At 43.0% G+C, this 21,362-nt stretch overlaps 1 protein-coding gene across 1 annotated transcript in view; it reads left to right on the top strand.

Moving 5' to 3' along the window:
- Positions 1-20,411, top strand: part of LOC106120611 (kinesin-like protein Klp68D) — a 25,256-nt gene extending 4,845 nt beyond the window's left edge. The window contains exons 3-10 of the mRNA XM_013315965.1: positions 540-665; positions 6,467-6,739; positions 11,033-11,226; positions 17,724-17,888; positions 18,929-19,065; positions 19,141-19,311; positions 19,392-19,719; positions 19,796-20,411. Of these exons, the coding sequence (XP_013171419.1) occupies positions 540-665; positions 6,467-6,739; positions 11,033-11,226; positions 17,724-17,888; positions 18,929-19,065; positions 19,141-19,311; positions 19,392-19,719; positions 19,796-20,411 (2,010 nt within the window). The remainder of the gene's footprint in view (positions 1-539; positions 666-6,466; positions 6,740-11,032; positions 11,227-17,723; positions 17,889-18,928; positions 19,066-19,140; positions 19,312-19,391; positions 19,720-19,795) is intronic.
- The last annotated feature ends 951 nt before the right edge of the window (positions 20,412-21,362 follow it).

Genomic DNA, 21,362 nt, shown 5'->3' with positions numbered 1-21,362 from the left:
TGTTGTGCGCTGCCGAGACGAGCTCTCGGTGTGCCCGCCGCTACCTGCCGCCTGCCGCGTGCCGCTGCCGACTGCCGCGGGGTGCGAACCGAAAAGGGAATGGATTCCCTACTTTATTTAGTAGAATGATCGTTTCTATGGCCACTAGCGGAAAACGATCGTAAAATAAGTTCAATTACCAATTTCATTGATTAAATTAATCCGATGACATGGTTACCTTTTGAAGTTGTTCTGTCTTGAGGCTCGCACGCAGAACTGGTCAATTTAACGCGTGGCCGGTGCCGCTCCACTAAATGATAACGTAATGTTACGCTGCTAATGTAGATGCAACATGTATCGCTTGAATGATAATAGATTAAACATGTTTTTGTGTAAAATTGTTACAACTTATTTTTACTTAATGCATCAGAGAAACTGAAACATTACTCAACATCTTATACAAACATACGATTCCTTAAGAGATAAACAGTGAGCTATATTTCGAAAGATTCGAAGCCAGGATCGGTAGTTGGGTGTGTGCTTACTGCTTCTTTGTGCAGGTGGTGCGCGTGTGGCCGGAGCGCGGCGCAGTGCAAGTGTACAACCCTAAGGGCGAAGACAAGCTGTTCACGTACGACGCCGCCTACGACTGCAATGCGGACACGCAGACCATCTATGACGAGATGGTGAGTAACACATCAATAATCATGTTGTTATCTTTATTTCACAAGTTTCCACTCACTATAAGCACGGTAAGAAATGCCTCATTTGATTAACTACAAGCTGTTGTCCGATACAATGACACGAACGAGAATATTATACATTTTGGTCTTCGCTGTGTGTTTTGTCGAAGAGAAACCTAGATTTTTTCAGTTACACGAGGCTTCTTTAGTCACGTGAAATTGAGTTAGTGGATTATTTGTAGTGTTTTAATAAAAGAATTTACTGTGGTCGAAATCTTTCTCTCAAGTTTCATTTTTTATATGGCACCAATCAGCAAATAATATTATTCATCTGGGTTATTTTGGTTAGTGTTTTAAAGATTTGTATTCTACTCTAATGCAATCATTACTTGTGATAAAGTATCTGTGACTGTGTGTACTTTATGAGTATGAGCAGGCAAACACAAGTTACTATTTGTACATTACGCAAACATTTAGCCGAGTTCAGTGACCTTGCTAAGAGAAATTGTCCAGAATCCGCAGATGAAAAAGTGTCGCAGCGCACGCGCCGCGCCTCTTGCGTTTCTTTTAGTACATTTTTTTATGTATTATACTTTATTTTAGTACATTGATTAAATTTGTACAAACAAATAAATATAAATATCATATAGAAATAGTTAAGTTTTCAATCGCTAGACGCGTTTCTGGATATGTCGAGCGGTTGGCACGCAGCCGCGTCATCTTTCCATTGTGTTCACATTCCTATTGACAAATATTTAGATTTATAATTAACGTTTGAGCGTAAGCTAGTGCTCCTGCCGGCCACTGAGGAATGTGCTCTGAACGTCTTCGCTCCGGTAACCTAATTCAATGAAATAGCTGGGATCCAATGCGGGAAGCTTGGCTTGGCTGGAATCTGTGGCCATGGCACATAAACCAGATGTTATTACATCTCATTTAGCTTCGATATTATGTTAAGCCTAAATTGTAATATTCTTTCTTATAAATGTATTGAATCTCGTAGGAAGATATATTCGAGCGTCTTGTAAACTACACAAAAATTGGTTTGTCATCTTCGTCCATGAGTTTGATCCCACTAAATATATTTTATTTTAAAATTTATATTATAATATAATAAAATAATTTACATCGTTTATAAACAAATCTAACTTTTATATCTCCAAGTTTTTTATTGTCACTTGAGGAAGGTCAGTTTAGGGCGCAGGCAAAAGGGCGCGTGTGGGCGCGTGTGGACAGCAGCGCTTTACCGCTGTCCAACATCCAAGTCGTTGTTATATTTTTAGCTGTCGACATTTAAAGTTACAAAAAGAACTATAAAAGGCCACACTAAAGTATTGTTTAACAAAACATTGTAGCAAATTATAATTTATGTACAGACTTAAAATCGAGTTCGACACACTAAAGTCGCTCAAATGTGTAATCCAGTTTCTGGGAGTTGCCTTTACAAAGTAAATCAAGGACCAGATTTTTAAAAGTGTTCATACCTTTTATACCTTTTTCTCATACTGGCATTATCGATACTAGTAAAGGGCAATGTTTTATCAATAATTTTGTATGAATATTTGGACAGTTCGAAAGTTTCACGGTAAAATTGACTTGAAGAAACAAGTAAAATATTCCATACTGTATGCTGTAGGTTTAGTGGCGCACAGCTTTTATTCCTAAATGTCTGTTTACAGTGGCCGACACGGTCAGCTAATAAAGTGCACGCACGCGCTCGCTTTGTTTGAAAAAACACAACAATAACATGAGGCGCATGGCAACATTCATGAGGGGTAGTAGGTATACCGCGGCATTGCGTGCGCGCGCACCAATGTTACTCATTCTTCACACCAAATTATAAATATTTATTTAATGTTAGTAGATTTCAGGCAACTGACTAATGTCAGCTGTTGCACGTATCTATTTACTATTGTAAAATATAAAAGATTCTCTTCAATGTCACGCTTGTGATCAATGAGGGGTAAAATTGCGAGTGAAATACGATCCGCGTCGGCGACCAGTCTCGACCACCGATTGAGCAATGGCCTAAACGCAATTTAATATGCATAAAAACAAAGAGTCGGGGCCGCAGCCGCAGTGCACCAGTTAACAGCGGTTGCACTCAAACATGAAGCACAATATTTTATTAATAAGTCAATCGTTTATAAAGTAAATGATATGCTTTAGCAGTTCGTAAGCCCGTACACGAATATCAAAGAAAAGTTCCTCAAATTCACTCTCAATTGTATGTTTCCAATTTTGATCTCTGCATCAGTTCTGTAATCCAATAGTAGATTCATATCTTGTAATGTGCTTTGACTTTAATATAAATGGATCGAGAGACATTGTGTTGGGATTTGTCATACTTCTTATTTAGGCAATCGCGATGGCGACTTGGCGAGTAGAAATTGCTCATACTTGAATGCCTCGCACCCCCCCACACCCCACCGCGCACTTTAACCCCCCTCAGTCCTCCAGTACCCGTCACAAAAGCAGTTTAATATCATTTATCTACTCTGTCAGTTTGCAAAACAAACGATTATTTGTTTGTTGTGCACATTTAAGTAATCATCACATAAGTTGGTCTTCATAAATGTTTAATTTCTTGTCCGTTAGAAATATTTTTGTATAGGCAAAGGCGGTTGTTTGACGTCCGTTGTGCGGCTAGTTCGTTTGTACATTATCTCATAAAAATATCTACGTCAACATCGTGACCGCCTAACATGGGAGGCGTGTTTGTGGTTGTCTACGCATGGTCGTGCTGTGTCGAGTGTGACGCTGGAGTATTGTTGCACTGATACGAGCACGGGCGTCGCGCGTCACTTGACAATAGCGCATCAAATGTGTTGATTGTGCGCCCACCATCCAATGTAAACATGGGCACGCGCTAAAGTCTCACGTGTCCACAATGTAGGGGACAGCTGCTATGAAAGTCTGCGTGAATCAAGTTCAACACTATTCATTTCTGAGTCTGTTAATAAGGAAATGAAATTACTACTAAATTATTTAGCGCAAACAACATGAACAACATAAAACCTCGGTTACACAATACAGTAGAGTAACGTAGCGTAAATCATTGTTCTGTAATTAGTTGCTAGAAAAGTGACTCATCTAAGATAGAGTAGATTCTAGCGCGTCCTTAGCTATGATGCTGTAGGACCTTGCTTCGTGCGGAGGTCCCGATGCGGCGGCGGCTTGCGCGTGACTCAGCGGCGGTGGGCGCCGGCCTTGCAGCCAACACAACACAGCACAACGGCTGCCGTACAAACAGCCGCAAGCTCCCTTCGCTCACATTTACCTAAATTGGTGTCCAAAGGCCAAGACCTGTAACAATTTTAACTACATATGTATTTTGCTGCTTATAGCGGCATAGTGAACAAAAGTTTCTTAACATCACAAATTAGCATTTTTTTGAAGATCATGTTAATATTGTTGTTTGTGTCGTGTGTGAGCGTAATAAGAACAGTTTGGAGGTCCGATATGCGGCGCGGTCGCGTTGTGTTCTGACGCGGTTTCACATAATATCGTGCGAACAAGCGCCTGCACTCGCGCCGATCGTACCTACCGCCGAGTACCTAGTACCTAGTAGTATCATTACAGTGACGTCACGTAGTTTTGTGTTACTACAAACATGTTGGCGATATTAAAGCTGACCTTGAGTGACATGGCAGAAGCGCAGCCGCAGACAATTTGACGGCGGCGGGTTCGAGGGCAAAGCGTGACGTCACCGTCCATTTGATTTGTTAATGTTTACCTGTGAACATTTACATTTCAGGGTAGTATCACGTATAGTATAGTGTAAACAAAATCCTGTTTAATCTATATGTTTCTTGAGGTCCACTCACCCAGTGTTCACGGGCTGCGCCGCCGTGGCGCCGCGCGTGTCGCAACGACCAGCCCTCACGTCTTGCAGAATTTTATTGATTGTAAAGATGTTGACATAATGCCAATGTCCTTTACTTTTAGTAGGAAACGAGTTTCTTTCACGATCTGTTTCAAGCTTTAGTTCAGGTTACAGGCTGACGTATCAAAGTCATTGTAAATTTAACCAATGTTTTCTTATATACATATCCATTGAAAGGTGGAATAGTGTTTTTAGACTTGCATCTTCAGTTCTGATCTAACAACAAACCGAGACCTTGCCCGCAATTGTTTAGTAAACGCAATGTGCATCATCTTTTGTGACCCATATTTATTTGCATTAACTACTAACATTTGCAACAGCGCAAGCAATTTGTACTTGCTTCGTGTCACCTTATAAACTAAATGAAGCTAGATATTTAAGCCGCATCGTGAAACTATGGGGCTTTAGTAACAATTTTAATTCATACAGCTTGTCAAGTGCAAGCCGAAGTGGCATAAAGTGTACCTATAGGTAAGCAACGCATAGGTCTGCCATCCCTTTAAAAACTGGTGCTGGGATCACTATCTTCTATACAATGTTCTTCATTTTATAGTAATTAACAATAAATCGGGCGCTGTAACAAAAACAAACAATGTATGTAGGTAATTAAACATAAGTAATACGTAATCGTATTTGTCGCGTTTTGTGATGGCGCGCATGCTAATGGCTGGTATTATGAATGAATGCGAGAATTGTTGCGCTAGCTAAATATAGTGCGTGTTGCCGCGTGCCCGCTGACTCACGCGCACATGTCGCCTGCGCTTTCTGTACGCGACTGTACGCGACTGGACACGACCGTACGCGACTCGAGTGCCGCACCAGTGGACCTAGCACATGAATATTTGTGACAATCGCCTTCGTATCAATTATGTCAAAATTTGTAAGATATTTTTGTTGTACTTTACGTTGCACAAATTTTGTCGATGACAATACAATGTCGCTTGTCACAAATATTCGTGCTAGACGCTCACGTACATACATACAACTAGCTGTGTACAGCTTGCTGTTGATCAATACTACTGAGGCATGACGCGTTGACAATGCCAGCATCGCGTCAGTGTACATACACATTTCATAGCAATGTACATACATTGATGAATTTGACATGTAAATTACTTAATATTTGAATAATCTTGTACAAATAGTAATTTCATGGTATGCTAAAACCACTGCACTGCATCCAAGTGACATTTATGCCTGCCAGATCAATATTAGTATTAAAAGATGTAAAAGGTCAATGAAGTCAGGCAAAAATTGTGAAATCGTTATATTATATTTATAATAACAATTACACAGTATTTTAAAATTATTATGTGCATTTAAAAACTAGATAGACTAGTTCAGGTCTCAGAAGCGACTCGAGCGAAGGATTTCTTACACAATTTGGCTGCACCATCAAAAATACATTATTATTTAAATGTATATAAATAAAAACGCAAAAAACAATCAAAATGCCGGTCAATATTATTCAAGAAAAGTTTGTCTTTTGGCCAGCGCTTAGACACTCGCGCACGAAACGCTCTGTGGTCCTATAAGTTTCTCACTATATGTATTGTTTAATTTAAAAACTTATTTAGGTAAGTATGTGTTTCGCAATATAAGACAAATACTGGTTTGACTGCGATATAAAAGTCTTTTATTTTTATCTTAAACTCTGCGCTGACCTCCGCGCAGGCTCCAACTGACCTCAACGCAAAGTGCCTTACTATTAAGAACGTGATATTACATTGTCTAATCTAATCTATATGGTAAGTTTTAAGTCAACATCAGAGGTCAAGAAAAGCTGCACTCAGAAAATAACACATTGCTTACATTTTAAGATCTCCATACTTACAGGACTTCAATCGACAAGCATTTGCATTGGGATTATTGTTGCTGCTCTTACTGTCTATTGTTTACTTGTGTTGTGTGTTGTCAGGTACGGCCGCTGGTGGCGTCCGTTCTGGACGGGTTCAACGGGTGCGTGTTCGCCTATGGGCAGACAGGCACGGGCAAGACGCACACGATGGAGGGCACGCCGCAGGAGGAGGGCATCATCCCGCGCGCCTTCCGCCATCTGTGGGCGCACATCGAGACCTCCGCATCCCCAGATGTGACGCATCTCGTATCCTGCTCCTATGTCGAGCTCTACCTCGAGGACGTGCGCGACCTGCTCGCCAAGGACTGCAAGAAGCTCACCATCCGCGGACAGGTCAGACATTACCTTATCCCGCTCCTATACCTCCATTCTGTTGAGAAATTAACCGCCGATCCATGGCACACTCGTAAAATCGACTGTTTATTTATCGCAATACTTGATAACTTTACACACTGCTGATGTTAAAAACACAATCTGATTTAATCTGTTATGAGTCATCATTATTATCTCGCGTGGAAAATTATTCGCAAATACAAGTTTTTGTAGAATGCAGCAGCTCGGTGGCTGGTGGTGTCGCAACATTTGTGCAGCCTAATGTTACAATAGCCTTAGTTATTAATTGTATTAATAATAGTTAGATATTAACTTTAACTGATAATTCTGCTGACCGCGTACTGCAGCATTGCAGCTTTGTAGCATTACAGAAGCGGCAACATATTTTTACTATAGACAATTTTGTATTGTCACTATCGGGCAATCTTTTTCTAGTTCGTCACGATATTTGTCAACGGCAATGAATTCCGCATAAACAAAGACTTATCCAGTGTAATGACCCAGGCTGAATCATTTGGACATTACAAGTTAATAATATAACATGAGGCTTGGTGCCGGGAGTGCGAGGAGGGCATGATGCAGGGAAGGGAGGTGACAATGTTTGTGCGTATGACGAGATAACGCCTCTTCTGCCTCAGCCTCAGCCTCCTGCCAGATGACGCAAGTCCATTTGCACAGTTACGTGTCGTGTGACACAATACGACTCAGAATCACACAAGGTGACAAAAGATTGGCCGAAGACGCCGTTGTAATGTTTACATCCGAGCTGCTAACGCACGTGTGTCTACCAAAATTATTAATTTAGAAATTGATTGATAAGAATGTATGATTGCTTTTCCTCACGCTGACTATCATGACAAAACCTACGATGAAGGTATCCGTTTTGTTCCGGCGCTAAATTTATGTAATAAACAAATAATGTTTGCAAAGTTATCAATACAGTTGGTGCACCGCAGCTGGAAGTGTATCGCTATGACCTCCACTATTTGTTTACTTTATAATATGTATGTATTTTCTTAGTCAAGACAAAAGTGATGAACTTGATGTGATACTAATGCATTACATATCTGCATACTGTCTCCAGAAAGGTTACGTTCTAAATATCCTGCTACACTGTGACCAATGAAAATAGTTGTTCGTCCAGCGCACGGATGAGTTCACAGTTTGCATTAGGTATTATCGCGCGCACAATGAAACTAGTGTTCTACTCATTTTTACACTGTTTGTGTTATCTTGATTCGGACGATGATGAGTTAGTTATTGCTATCCGTTTATTGTTGCTTTAATTCCATCAGCTACTGTCAAAAGATATGGAATACAGATGTAGTCAAACAATCACACGAACAATCGAAGTTTTCTCGTAAAATATTAAACGTTATACAAGGTCAGAACATTAGCATACAATGTGTTTTATTTCCTTTTCCTACAGTTTCGGTACAAGTTCGCGGAAACGCAAATTTAACTAAATTGTTTTTTAACATGCGCATATAAAGTGACCTCTGCACTTGATGACAGGTTCAATACGTGTAGAAAGGACACGTAGGGGAGAACATCATCATCGTCAATAGAGGCAAAAAGACACAGTGTAGACAGAATTTTAGCAGCTTCTTTATATGAATCGGTTCGTTATTCGGTAGCTTACTCCTTTAATCAATTCTCTCAGCATCTACGTTAAAACGTATATAATATCTATCGATATAAGAAGTTCCCTAATTTCATAGTTTATGTTCTAAATATTACGTAGCCGAGTCTGTAAATAGTCAGGTATTTCTATATTTACTTATTGAACGGCGTTAAAAATAAACAGTTTACAGTTAAAATTAGCGCAACGACGTGAACTAGCTCTAAGCGAATGTTATCGCTGCTGCAGGAGCACCTCACAGCTGCACACCTGACGTCACACAATGCGCGGGAACTCTCCAGATGTAATAGTGCTCATTTACGGTAGCATTGCGAATGTCGTGCGACTACTTCGCACCCCGTGCGCTCGGCGCTAATGGCCAACAATTAACATTTGCGCACTTTTACTTTTTCGTACCTCATATTATTAGAGATGATGTGATTTATACATCTACACTTTATATAGATTTTAATAGAGCTGTGATTAACGTATGATCTCTATACAAAGTTTTTTTTTAATTGATTTTTTGCAACGGTGGGACAATCGGCCCAGCAGGAAAACCCTACTTACACACATATGTAACAGTGTTTAACTAAAAAGTTCAATATTACAAATTCGTAATCTAGCGGGAACATTATTCACAATCTCGATGTACCTAAACATAACATATGGTTTCTTGGACCACTACAAATCTGTCAGTCTTCACTGTAGATTTGTCGAAATCTCAGTCTTAAGGTCGATGGGATAAAGTATAATTTAAGTTATTAAACAATGTGTAGTTCAATGTAGTAAGTAACGCATGTAACCTTGTGCAAATTTACATGTGTACAGATACAGGCGGTGCGCAAATTGTATGTACGTTAGTGATGTTACCTTTACGCGCTTCAAAGAATTACGCGGCGGTATTTTACCTATGCTATTAGGTCACTGTAAGCAGCCACTAGGCAGGCTGACGCCGTACTCCGGTGAAGCCTTACTTCCAGCGAGGGATTTACAAAAGCCTTAAATGATAAACACTTCCATACCAAAGTTGTATCGAAACTCAAAACATATATATTCCCCTACAGTGATAATGAAATGTTTCAGATCATGTATAGTTAAATAAACATGTGTATTTGTTAAATAACTTTTGTATACGACTATATTTCTCTATATATTCATATATCTCGGCTTTGTTGTTAGAATGAATGTCTTTGCCTGTGTCGGAGGGAGCGTCAGCTGACGTCAACCTATGTCCTTCTTACATAATGTTAGACATAAAGCGGTTGTTATAATAAATAAATAATATTACCTTATTTTATTGTTGCCTTTTTAGCTGACAACCACATTAAATGTTATTAGTAATTTTTTAGAATATATAAAGATAAGGAATCGAACATCTGAAAACGCGTAATTTTATTGTATAATTTATATCGATAAGGCGGTGGAGGGCGGCACATGCCTAGTTGCCGTCGCATGCGGTTGTGCAAACACGATGTTCCTCGCGTAATACTTTGCTCTCGCCTTACGCAACCCCCTGCATCTCAGCACGTCTGCGAGGCTGCGTGCGCCGCGCGCTAAGATCAAGGTTGTAATTACCCATTGATTAGCCGCGGCGACGTGCGCGGGTGTTTGGTCGCCGTCGTCATGGCAACGGAAGTCCGTACCTTCCCACAGACCTGTACAAAGCGTACTTGCATGTCTACAAAATGATAAGATCTATAATTCTAGTAAACGAGTTCCTGATAACGTGATGAAGTCCATACGTCGAAGGTGTAAAAAAATATTTAAGTTGTTGTATGTCGATTTTACGTCTGTACTTAAAATTAGTTTATTAATAAGTTTCCGGGCCACGTGGCCGTGATATTTGAATAATTTAATTCATTAATTTTAATCATCAAGTTAGAGCCGTCAGCGAAATCGCCTTGCATAAGATTCTCGCTGCAGAATTGTTTGTTTGAGTTGTGTTCATTCGGATTCATTTATTGCCAAATATTTATTTTGTGCTCGTAATGTAATGTAACGTAATGAGATCCGGCAATTATACTCGTAAATATGTAGTGAATTATGTTTCGCGGAGGATGTTCGTTAGTGGAGCAGTGCCCGCGCTGTTTAAACAATTATATTTATTGCGTGTAAGCTAACTTTCTCTTTGCGATTGACGTGAAATGCGATACACTCACATCTGGAAGGAAACTTGCAGGAATTTATAATTCATTTATTATAAAATGGAATAACCTACCGCACCATAGCACTGACGCGTTTGACATATCTCATTCCGAGTGCACGGACGTCGGACACCCTGATACTGTATTGAAATATTTAGATAGATATGTAATTCCTTCAAAATTACATGGATTTGCATACGCAATAAGTTTAGCAAAACAGTAATAAATAGGAAACACTGGCAAGGTCACGGTGACTGTTATGTGGCCCGCTGCCAAAATCATACGCTTGATGTTCGGAGCAGGCTTAAGATAGTGAAACTTATTTGAATATAAACGAATCGAAGCTGCAATAGTTGTGGGCATATCTATGGGCCTCGATGATCACCTCGGTGTTCCCTTCCTTTCTCCTTCTCTTAATAAAAATAATTGAGTTGAAATCTGTACAGACTAAAATTATTACAATATAGACTGTAAGATTACATTGAGGGCTTTGGGCCGATGTTAACGTGTTGAGTTGTGGTGCAGGAGCTGAACGGATTCTACATCCCGGAGATGACGTCTGTGGTGTGTCGCTCCGCGGAGGAGATGGTGCGCGTGATGCGCGCGGGCAGCCGGCAGCGCGCCGCGGGACGCACTGACATGAACGAGCACTCCTCGCGCAGCCACGCCGTCTTCCTCGTCACCGTGGAGACCGCGCACCGCACCACAAAGCGCATACGGTCAGTGCACAACACCTAATCAAACCAACCTAAGTATACCTCCCTTCCAAATCTACTAACTAAAATCATTCTTGAAAACATATTGAACTTTCTATTATATCATTGTCGCAATATACATAAATGTACAATATACTGATGTAAGTAAGTCTAACTCTTATTACCTGTCCCTCAAAGCGTGCCCGACGTCTTCCCTTGTTACGATACAAAGCTTAGGTACATATATACAATTTACCCCTGTCTAGACTCCAAAATACTTTGCTAGGTATTCATTGCGAGGTGATACTGCAGTCGGCTGCTTTCTTTGTTGATGTTTGACAGAATTTATATACATTTAATACTTACATACGTATTAAGTTTAAAGTGAGTAACGTTTTAACTCTGGACATAAAAGTCGGAGACCGTATCAAAACATATTTAAGTGCATTTAGAGTCTAGACTTTCAAATGTTAACGTCGTAAGATGTTTCTAATATAATGTGTAAGTAATCCATAACGATAATGAATTACCAATATGTATATGAAGCCGTACTGTCACATAGAAATATGTAGTTCCGCCCACACATTGCGAAGTACTTAAAATTTCAATGGCAGTGGAGGTGACCTCCGTTACGTTATAGAGTCAAGTTCATTTGTCAGCAGCAGTAGTGACAAGTTGTAACATGAGTTCAGTGAGTGGCAGAGCGACATAATCAGCCGGCGCCCGAGACCCACCGCTGACTAAGCAATTAGCTTCTCGCAGCTGATTCACTGCCTCTAACTCTTGTCTCCACTACTACCGCAACTACACACCTTTTTTCTCTATTATCCCAATATTGTTATATATTCATAAGTCATCTTCTTGTACGTTTGCTTAATATATTTAGTATATTGTGTTTCGAATTCTTTATATTACTTTAGCGGAACTCGTCCGCTAAAACAAAGGTTTCGGATGAGTTGGTGCGATGTAAATTTGAACAACACCTAGCAGTTATTTGTACGGACAATATTAAAACCACAAGCCTGTTGTTTCGTGCATGTGCGTCTTTATGAGCTTTATGCGACGACAGCAAAGCTTTGCCACAGAGCCACTTACAAACGTGTTGTCGGCACGGGGCGCGCGGCGCGTCGGGAGCCAGCGCTGAGCTTTGTCTTTTTATTTATATTTGCATTTCATAATTTTCGACTTTGCGAAGAATTCCACATTATTCAGCATCGTCGTTTTTTATATTTTTTAACAAAAATTACTAAGGCTAATTTGTACAATCGGAAAAGATGTGACATTTTTCGATACTTTATTTACGTAATAAATAATTAAATAAATGATCTATGTTTGTGTCACAATGTCTCAAAAATATAGTTAATTTAAACCAGCAGTGAGTAACACCGCGCATGTGCAAAACAATTTGATTAGTCCAATAAATATAGTTGGTCATAGGAGCATTGTCCAGCCGGCATGGACAGTGGGCGTGGGCTCTGAGCAGAGGGCAGTGGGCGTGGGCACTGAGCAGAGGACAGTGGGCAGTGGGCGAGGCAGGGCAGTGCGCCGGTGACGCGCCCTTGACTTGGTCACGGTCTAGCTCTAGCATAGATAGACCCTTGAACTTTGCTGTTTGGTTCGGCTCATGTATTTGAACTTGTGATTTTGTTTACTCGTATTTGTGTTTTGAACATGCACATGTGGATGTGCTCTGTAATAGAAGTTATAACTCTTTGCATGTTCAATTCCTGAATAAAATTATTGAGGTTGATGTATAAAATAAAGTCTCTAAATTTTGACTCTAAATAGTTTTAACTTAACAGTGATAATTGATTTTACTAGAATTGGTGCTGCATCGGTGGCTTGTGGTATAATTAATAAGGAGGTTTTTAACAATAAGAGTTAGGAAGGTAAACGGTATAGTTATCAACCTTTCATTCTGAGTAACTCGGCCCTGAGCCATTGTAAAAAGTGACTCGTTAGCGGCGGCCATTTATTGGTCTGAAGGTAAAGTCATGAAAATCCTAAGCGTAATAAGATTTCCACAAGGTTAATAGCATTTCTTGAAATACTTACTGTAATGCGAATACATTGCATAATGCTCGAGTTTCTTAGCTCTTCATAACATTGACCGAGAGATGTAGCCTGCGGGGCAGGGGAGGGCGGCGAGGGGGGGGGGGTCGGTCTATTTGCAGCGCGGCTGTCTGACGCCTGACGCGAGCCTCGGTCTACGCATGTCAGTCTGCTCCTGACGCATCTGCTTTGTGTAGATGACGTCAGCTCTATGACACCATCTGCAATCAATACCGGCGATCACCGCTGCTGCTGGACGCAGCGGCCGGACAATACATAGAGAGTAGCGAGATAATGGTAAAGATCTACTCGTCATACTAATGTTGCAAAAATACACTGTTACAAAGAGAGTCTAAGATTTAAATGAAAAAACGTTCTTGTACACTGTGTGCGACTGCGTATATGTTTTGATATCACTCGAAAATTTACCACTAAATACAATATCTTTTATTCCGTCTGTACACTTAAAAATTAAGATGATAGCATTGAGACATTGTGATACAAATTATATGTATTTCGTAACGATACCATTACTTACAACCGCATCTATTACTGACACGCATTCATATTATCAGTTAGCGTATAGAGACGTAAAGAAATAAATCCATTATCATTTCATCATACTGGCCTCTTGCTACTCCAGTATCATAAGACAGTTCAGTATTAAAGTGTGTCTCCTCGCGCTGGAAAGACCGGTGCAGCGTCAGCCGCGAGCGCGAGGAGGGACTAGTGGTGCGTGAAGGTCGGGTCTCGGCAGCGCGCCGGCCTTCAGCGCCGCTGCACTCACTCACCTCTGCTTTCACTATAAATGTTGTAAAAAAGTATATCCGTGCAACAGATCATTCTTAAATTTAGTTTCAAGGTCTGTCGTGCAACAAACAGGGATCCTGAATCGTGAAATTGAAAAAAACATGATAAAAATGCGCGACTGACTACTGATGTCCGATTTTCACCTTGACCTATTTAGGCAGACGCGGGGGAGTCAACGACCACGCGTGCCCAAGTAATATGGTCCAATATGTGTCACACTAATACTTTTTAAATCAGCACCCACTCAAATAAATGTTTTTTTTTTAATATGCAATGGCCAATATTATTTACATGTTTAATGTGTAATTTAAGGTGTAATTACTGATAACATTGTAAATTGTAATGATAGCACAGATAGCCGGCGATGCTAATTCCTATCGCTCGACTATCGATTGTTTATCAGCTGCGACCTCACCTGATATAACGACGCCATTATATTAATTGTTTACATTTACATAATCTATTCCCTCTGTTAACTTTTTGGTCCGGCCGTTAGTACCCATTCTCCAATGTCGTGGTGAATCCGCGCGAGGTCGTCACAATCGCCGTCCACCCACGACATCGAGCTCGTCACTTCCCGCACCAAAGTTGTGCAAAGTCACCGTAGTTGCCTTATTAGTAAACAAACATGTCCATATTTCAAATAATCTTAAATGATGTCATACACAAAAATTTCGTATATTTTAAACAATTCTTAACAGTTTGTATGTATGTTTATGTAACCAGCGAATGAGTGTATGTATTTTTACATTATATATGCAAGGGGTTATAAGGGGGTAGGTGCTCCATAACTGTTGTGAATCAAACCCACAAAACATCCACTTTAACAGCCCTCACACAACACGGGGTAGATGCAATGGCATTTATACAGTCAAATAGTTACGACAATTTAAATATTAAGTAAGTTTTCAATTGAAAAAATCTACAATTTACTTGATTTTTGTATAAATTTTTTTTAAACTGTTTTAATACAGTTAAAAAATTTAATGACTAAAAAAAATATCAGAAGTTATCACTTTAAAGTTAATTAATATATTTAGGATCTTTAGGCAACTGAAAAAATATATAACATTTGTACAACAAAGAGATAAATAAATAGACGTCGATGTATCAACAAGATACTCGTTATTGATTGAGCTAACACACTCGTCCGTTCTTAAACAAATTGTCAAGTTTTAAATATATGCAAAAACAAATATGTAACTTTATGTCCTTCTTATCCAAGTTTTTCCTTGAAACTTTGTAATAGAAACAACACGAGTGAACATTCATGGTATCACACAAATTCATACTCACCACGTACTGCTTCTAATACTTACTTCTCACGTTCTTCACAATTGGTGCTATATAACCTCACTTTGATTACTCTATCACCTACCCTTCTATGGTATTATAATGCAGAGTTATCTCAAGTGACCTTAGAAAATTGGTTTTAATTGGCTAGTATAGTATTGGCTCAGTGGTCAAGTACTTGGCTTGCAATCTGCAGGTCCTGGGTTCGAATCCCACCATGTACCAATATGTTTTTCGATTTTCGATTGACATATGTACATTTATCCGACGTTCTTACGGTGAAGGAAAACATCGTGATGCAACCTGCACATATCTGAGAACAAATTCAAAGATATGTGTGAAGTCAACCAAGCCGAACTTGGCCAGCATGGTTGACTATGGCCTAATCACCCTTAACTTAGGGTAGGCTCCGAGGCTCTCAGTGGGGACGTATAGTGAGCTGATGATGATGATGATAGTATAGATATTTGTAAAGATCGTACTGGCTGTTAAAATATCGACATGTCTTCAACTAATCTTCCTGAAGTTGGTCTTACACATTTGTTAGCGTGTTGGCAAATTATCACCTGCGAAGGTCCGACTTGTTTGCCTGTCTGTGTGTGTGATCACTTCCTCCATAATGCAGCGCAATAACGGACTAGTATTTAACAACTTTACGGTCACGTTTTGTTACAAAATGTAATTACAGTTTATTACAATATGATATCTTACAACTAACCACGACATACGGAGGTCATATCAAAACATTTACTCCTTCATCTTCAATATTGTCCACCCTGTCAGTTGACTCATTCGAGCACCCGCTGCTCCACCTGACACACCCGGCGCGCGACAGGATGCGCTGCGCACCTGTCACCTCGGTGTACACGACTCGATGCGCACCAAGATATCATACGCGAAACTAATGATATAAGGAAATTAAATTTTGTTATACTATTAGTACACAAAATTCCCGTAACGCGATGAATTCTGTATGAATTACTTGTTTTCTTATCCAATAAAGGAATACTATTTATTTGTTGATTCTATTTATTGTCTAGTGTAGGTAACAGTAGTGCAATGTGCAATGTTACAGTGTTCGGGTAAAGTAGGACAAAGTAGTTGATAAGCTGGTCTATTGCACGAGGAGCGTGCCTTATCGTCCGCCTCGTGCGCTTCCACCACACACTTGATACTTACTGAAGGTACAACTATGACCATTACACGAATAATATTATTGGCATCTCAACTGTTAAAGATGTCATTTAACTTTGTTTAATTTATTCACCGCTCGATACACAGTAAGTAGACTCGAGCTCGATTTTATTCATCGTTCAAAGGCTTTCAAAAAACAAATACATAAAGGTACCACAAGTAGTTGAATTGGGCAACGGCAACAGAAGGGCGCATTAAGTTCGTGTGAATAGCGCAAATCCGGAGGGCTCAGGCCGAGGGTGGAGAACCGCTCCAGTCTTCACTAACAGAATGAACTTTCTGCACACTTCAGTATCGGCACAATGACATGCAATTACATCTGAATTTAAAAAATATATACAGAATAGGAAGGCTACATATCGATTATCCTTTTCTATAAAAATGCATTATATTCCAATTAATAAAAATCTTTGAACATGTAACGAATAACGTTTCCATGTCAATAATGAACAATTAGCAGCAAACAAAGTCTAATATAAGACAATTGTAAATTATCGATGACGGCGCCGCAAAGAATCTGCCAATGACGACCACATTACAATAGTGATTGTTTCTGCTCAGATGTAAAAAGTAATTTCGGTGTCTGAATGATGTAAGGTCATAAAGAATGTCTCTATTCAAATACGCGCGTATTGTTGTAGGTACATTTTGTTATAGGTAAAGGTATTATAATCCAATTTATAGATCTTCAGCAGCTGCGGTCGAAGTTATGGTTAAACGAGAAAGCTCAGATCCAGCTGATGGCTGCTATATCATAGATTTCTATGAACGTTACGTTCTACAGACTCGATGATATCAGCGCCATCTAGTTTTATGTCGTGTAATGCTTCAATGAAATCTTGCACAACTAAAATGTAATTAATTTTGTACCTTTTAACAGAATGTTCCGACTATGAAAGGCTTTAATACGCTTCCCATTCGGGCGATGTATCCGATATCCTCCAGCAGCAGACGGCGCACTTCACAGTTTCATGCCTCAAAATGAGGTCAGTCGTTCTCACGCGAGGGTTCCGACGTCTCAAGTGAGAACTCATAAAGATTTTGTTTAGAACAAAATAACGCACATACAACAGCTTCTATTACCACATACTCGTATAATTGTCGAAACGGAAGCTAATATTAGGTTAGTTCCTTTGAATCGTAGGTAACACTATTTTGTATGGTGGTTTCAGCGTGGGCAAATTGAACCTGGTGGACCTGGCGGGCAGCGAGCGGCAGCGCAAGACGGGCGCCTCGGCGGACCGGCTGCGCGAGGCGGCGCGCATCAACCAGGCGCTCTCCTCGCTCGGCAACGTCATCTCCGCCCTCGCAGAGAACAGCCCCCACGTGCCCTACAGGTATGCACCCCACCACCACTCGCCCAACACACGACCACCACATGCATTCTGCAGATGTCACTCTCCACCTGCGTTTATCTAATTATCATCAGAGTAGATGTTAACAATTTGCTTAGATTGTATGTGTGCAAATGTCATGTTCATATTGAAATAGTACATGTCCGAGTACTGCTTGTGTCGGACTACAATTGCTCCTTAAGCGCAGGTTTCCACCAACGAAACATCTGCACAAAAACAGACCATGTGAGGGTTGACAATATGTTTTGTATAGTTGTTTGGACAGTGTAATTCCACCTTCACATAATTAATGTCGGTGACTAGAAACATAACACCGCATCCTGACGGTCAGAGCACCGAGGTACAACACTTCGGTTTTCACACATTCCAAATGACAAAATGTATCGTTCTATTATCTAGATGGTTCTATTAGGATATAATTTAGAACTTTTTGTAAAATAGCAAATGGTCTCGGGACAATGAACCTATTGAGCGACGTTTGCGCGGAAGTTTTAAAACAGAATAAGCGAGGACAAAAGACTATACTGTTGACATCACTGTAATGTTGTTCTTGTTGTTTACTCGTAAATGAATATAATATAATATAATGTATAAGTTTGCGCGTGTTACTCGTTATGTCAAACAATTTAACGCTGCACGTTTGGTTGTTGCGTAACACTGATTCTCGAAGAAAGTGGACACTGAGGTATGTTGGTCTGCAGTTTTTGTTCGCTTGCGATCCACACACTGTATCGTGTTACACATACCTACATCTATCTATCTATCTATATACCTGTATCTTATCTCACAGAGTTCTTTTTTGTGGACACGCGTTTATATATCGAACAGCGCTTTGACAAAAAATATAGTAAACAGCAGAATGAATGCAGTAGAAAAGATTATGTAGAGTACAAAGAGCCGCCGACATGGTGCCGACATGGTGCCGACATGGCGGGTGCACGCTGAGACATTGCGCAAATAGCTCGTGCGTCCTGCGCGACCCGCCCTTGTGCTGAGAGGCGCCGCCGCCCCGCTCTGTGCAGGGACTCCAAGCTGACCCGCATCCTGCAGGACTCGCTCGGCGGCAACAGCAAGACCATCATGATCGCCAACATCGGCCCCGCCGCGCACCACTACGACGAGACCGTCACCACGCTGCGCTACGCCCACCGCGCCAAAGGTACGCCCCCGCCCACGCCCCGGCCCCCGACCCCGCCCCCGACCCCGCCCCAATGACACCGAGCGATGTTTGCAGCGATAAAGAACAAGCCGGTGCGCAACGAGGACCCCAAGGACGCCAAGCTGCGCGAGTACCAGGCGGAGATCGAGCGGCTGCGCGCCCTCATCGAGCAGCGCCGCGCCGCCGAGCGCCGCAAGCGCCCCCCGCGACCCCGCGCCCAGGAACCCCCCGACCCCCCACTCTCAGGTACCTCTGCGGCCGAGGAGCGCTCCTCGCGTGTCTCTCGAATACCTTCAAGAGTAGTAACATCGCTCGTTCCGTTTCAGCGGAAGAGGAGGCGGTGAGTATCGAGCACGAGCACATCCTGGCGGAGTCCACGGCGGCCGTCGAGCAGGAGAAGAGCAAGACCTCGGAGCTGGAGCGCCAGATCCTTGCGCTGGAGGAGCGGCTGGTGCGAGGCGGCGCCGGCAAGGACCTGCTCAACAACCTCACGCGCAGCCAGCTCATCCTCGACCAGAGGAATCACGAGATCGCCGAGCGCAAGAAGCGCGAGGTCGAGATGCAGCAGAAGATAGACCTGGAGGAGGAGACCACCGCCATCGTCACCAACACCTTCGCCACGCTGCAGCAAGAGGTCGACCACAAGACGCAGAGGTCGGTGCCGCCCTCCCGCGACCCCGCCTCCCTCCGCCGTATGCCTCTCGTAACGTCCTCGTGTTTCCTCTTTCAGGTTAAAAAAGTGCCTGTCGAAGTACGCGTGCCTGCGCGAGGAGATGGTGGAGCAGCGCGAGGCGCACGACGCGGAGCGGCGCGAGCAGGAGGGGCTGCAGGCCGCGCTGCTGGCCGCGCTGCGCCGCCGCCTGCTGCTGGCCGACGGGTTCGTGCCGCACGCCGGCCGCGCCCACGTCCTCCGCCTCCAGTACAACGACGACACCGACACCTGGCACCTCCCGCCCCACGCCGGCGCCGAGCCCCTCGCCCTCCGGCCCCTCGCCGCCCCCGCGCGCCGCCCGCTCTGCGCCGCCGCCCGCGCCCCCGCCCCGCCCGCGCGNCGCCGCCCCGACAACCTGCTCGACCTGCGCCCGCTGCCGCTGCCCCCCACCGCGCGCCGCTACGTGCCGCCGCCGCCCCGCGCCCCGCCCCACGCCCCGCCTCGTGCACAGGTACGCCCCGCGCCCGCCACCCCGCGCCCCTGCACGACACCGCGACCTTCATACCCGTACGTGTCGCAGGTGCAGGCGCAGGGGGACACGGTGCTCAAGAAGGAGCCGGAGCTACGGCGCGCCAGCTCGCGCGTGCGTCCCGGCACCGCGCACCATCGCCTGGGCACCGCCGGCGTGCGGTAGGCGCCGCCCCGCCCCGCACTCCGCCGCTCGACGCCGCTCTCCGCAAGCGCAAGCGAACACCTTTCAAGATATTTATATTCCATCAAGATATCATTAGACTTATCGAAACTCAAAAGGAGTGCCATCATCTAGGGCCGCCCTCTTGCCCGGCGCCGTGCCCCGCCCCCACCCCCGCGCCGCCTCGTGTGCGGATTGTGTCAGCGCGCAAGCAGCGTGTAGCGGGTGACGTCACGCGCCGCCTCATCGGTTGTAATCAAGCCGATCATCGAAAGAGAGACTGAGACGGAGAAGGAGGCGGCCGAGCGACGTCCCGGCGCAGGATTTAGCATGTGAATGATGATCTCAAACTTTCCACTTATTATAAGTTGCGCGAACGACGTCGGTTGCATTCTGTAGAAGCGACGTCACCACTGCGTCCACCGCACACCGCGAGGTGCAGAGCCGGCAGCGCTCGCCACGCAACCTGGACATAGAATAAGAAAGGTTATTTGTATGCATTTTATTGTTAAAAATTTTAGAAGCGCCGTTTCATAATTATTGTCAGAGAATGCTAATTTATTTTGTAAGAAGTAGTAATGATATGCGTGGATGTGCGGCATCGTGAGTGCGGTGTCGGTGCGGTGTCGGTGCGGCGGCAGTGGGGCGGCAGTGAGGCGGCGCGGTCGCGTGCTGGCCCGGGCTGGGTCGCGCTGTCCCGCGCCGGAGCCGAGCGCTCGCTTTTCTAACCGAATTTTTGTTTTAGTCAATTTGGGTTGTCGTTTGTTTTATATGGATTTTATTTTACGTTTGTTGTTTTTAGTAAATTTTATTTCGCTTCGATCGCTTTGTACGTTGAAGCAAGTGATATTAGATAGTTCGTTATAGTCGTAGATGTGGTACCACTACCACCACTCGTCGCGCAGTCTCCGCGCACTCGTCGCGCAGTCTCCGCGCACTCGTCGCGCAGTCTCC

This window comes from Papilio xuthus, unplaced genomic scaffold, assembly GCF_000836235.2.
Source record: "Papilio xuthus unplaced genomic scaffold, Pxut_1.1 DF826949.1, whole genome shotgun sequence".
In the NCBI taxonomy this organism is placed as follows: domain Eukaryota; kingdom Metazoa; phylum Arthropoda; class Insecta; order Lepidoptera; family Papilionidae; genus Papilio; species Papilio xuthus.
This window is presented reverse-complemented; position numbering and strand designations above follow the sequence as displayed.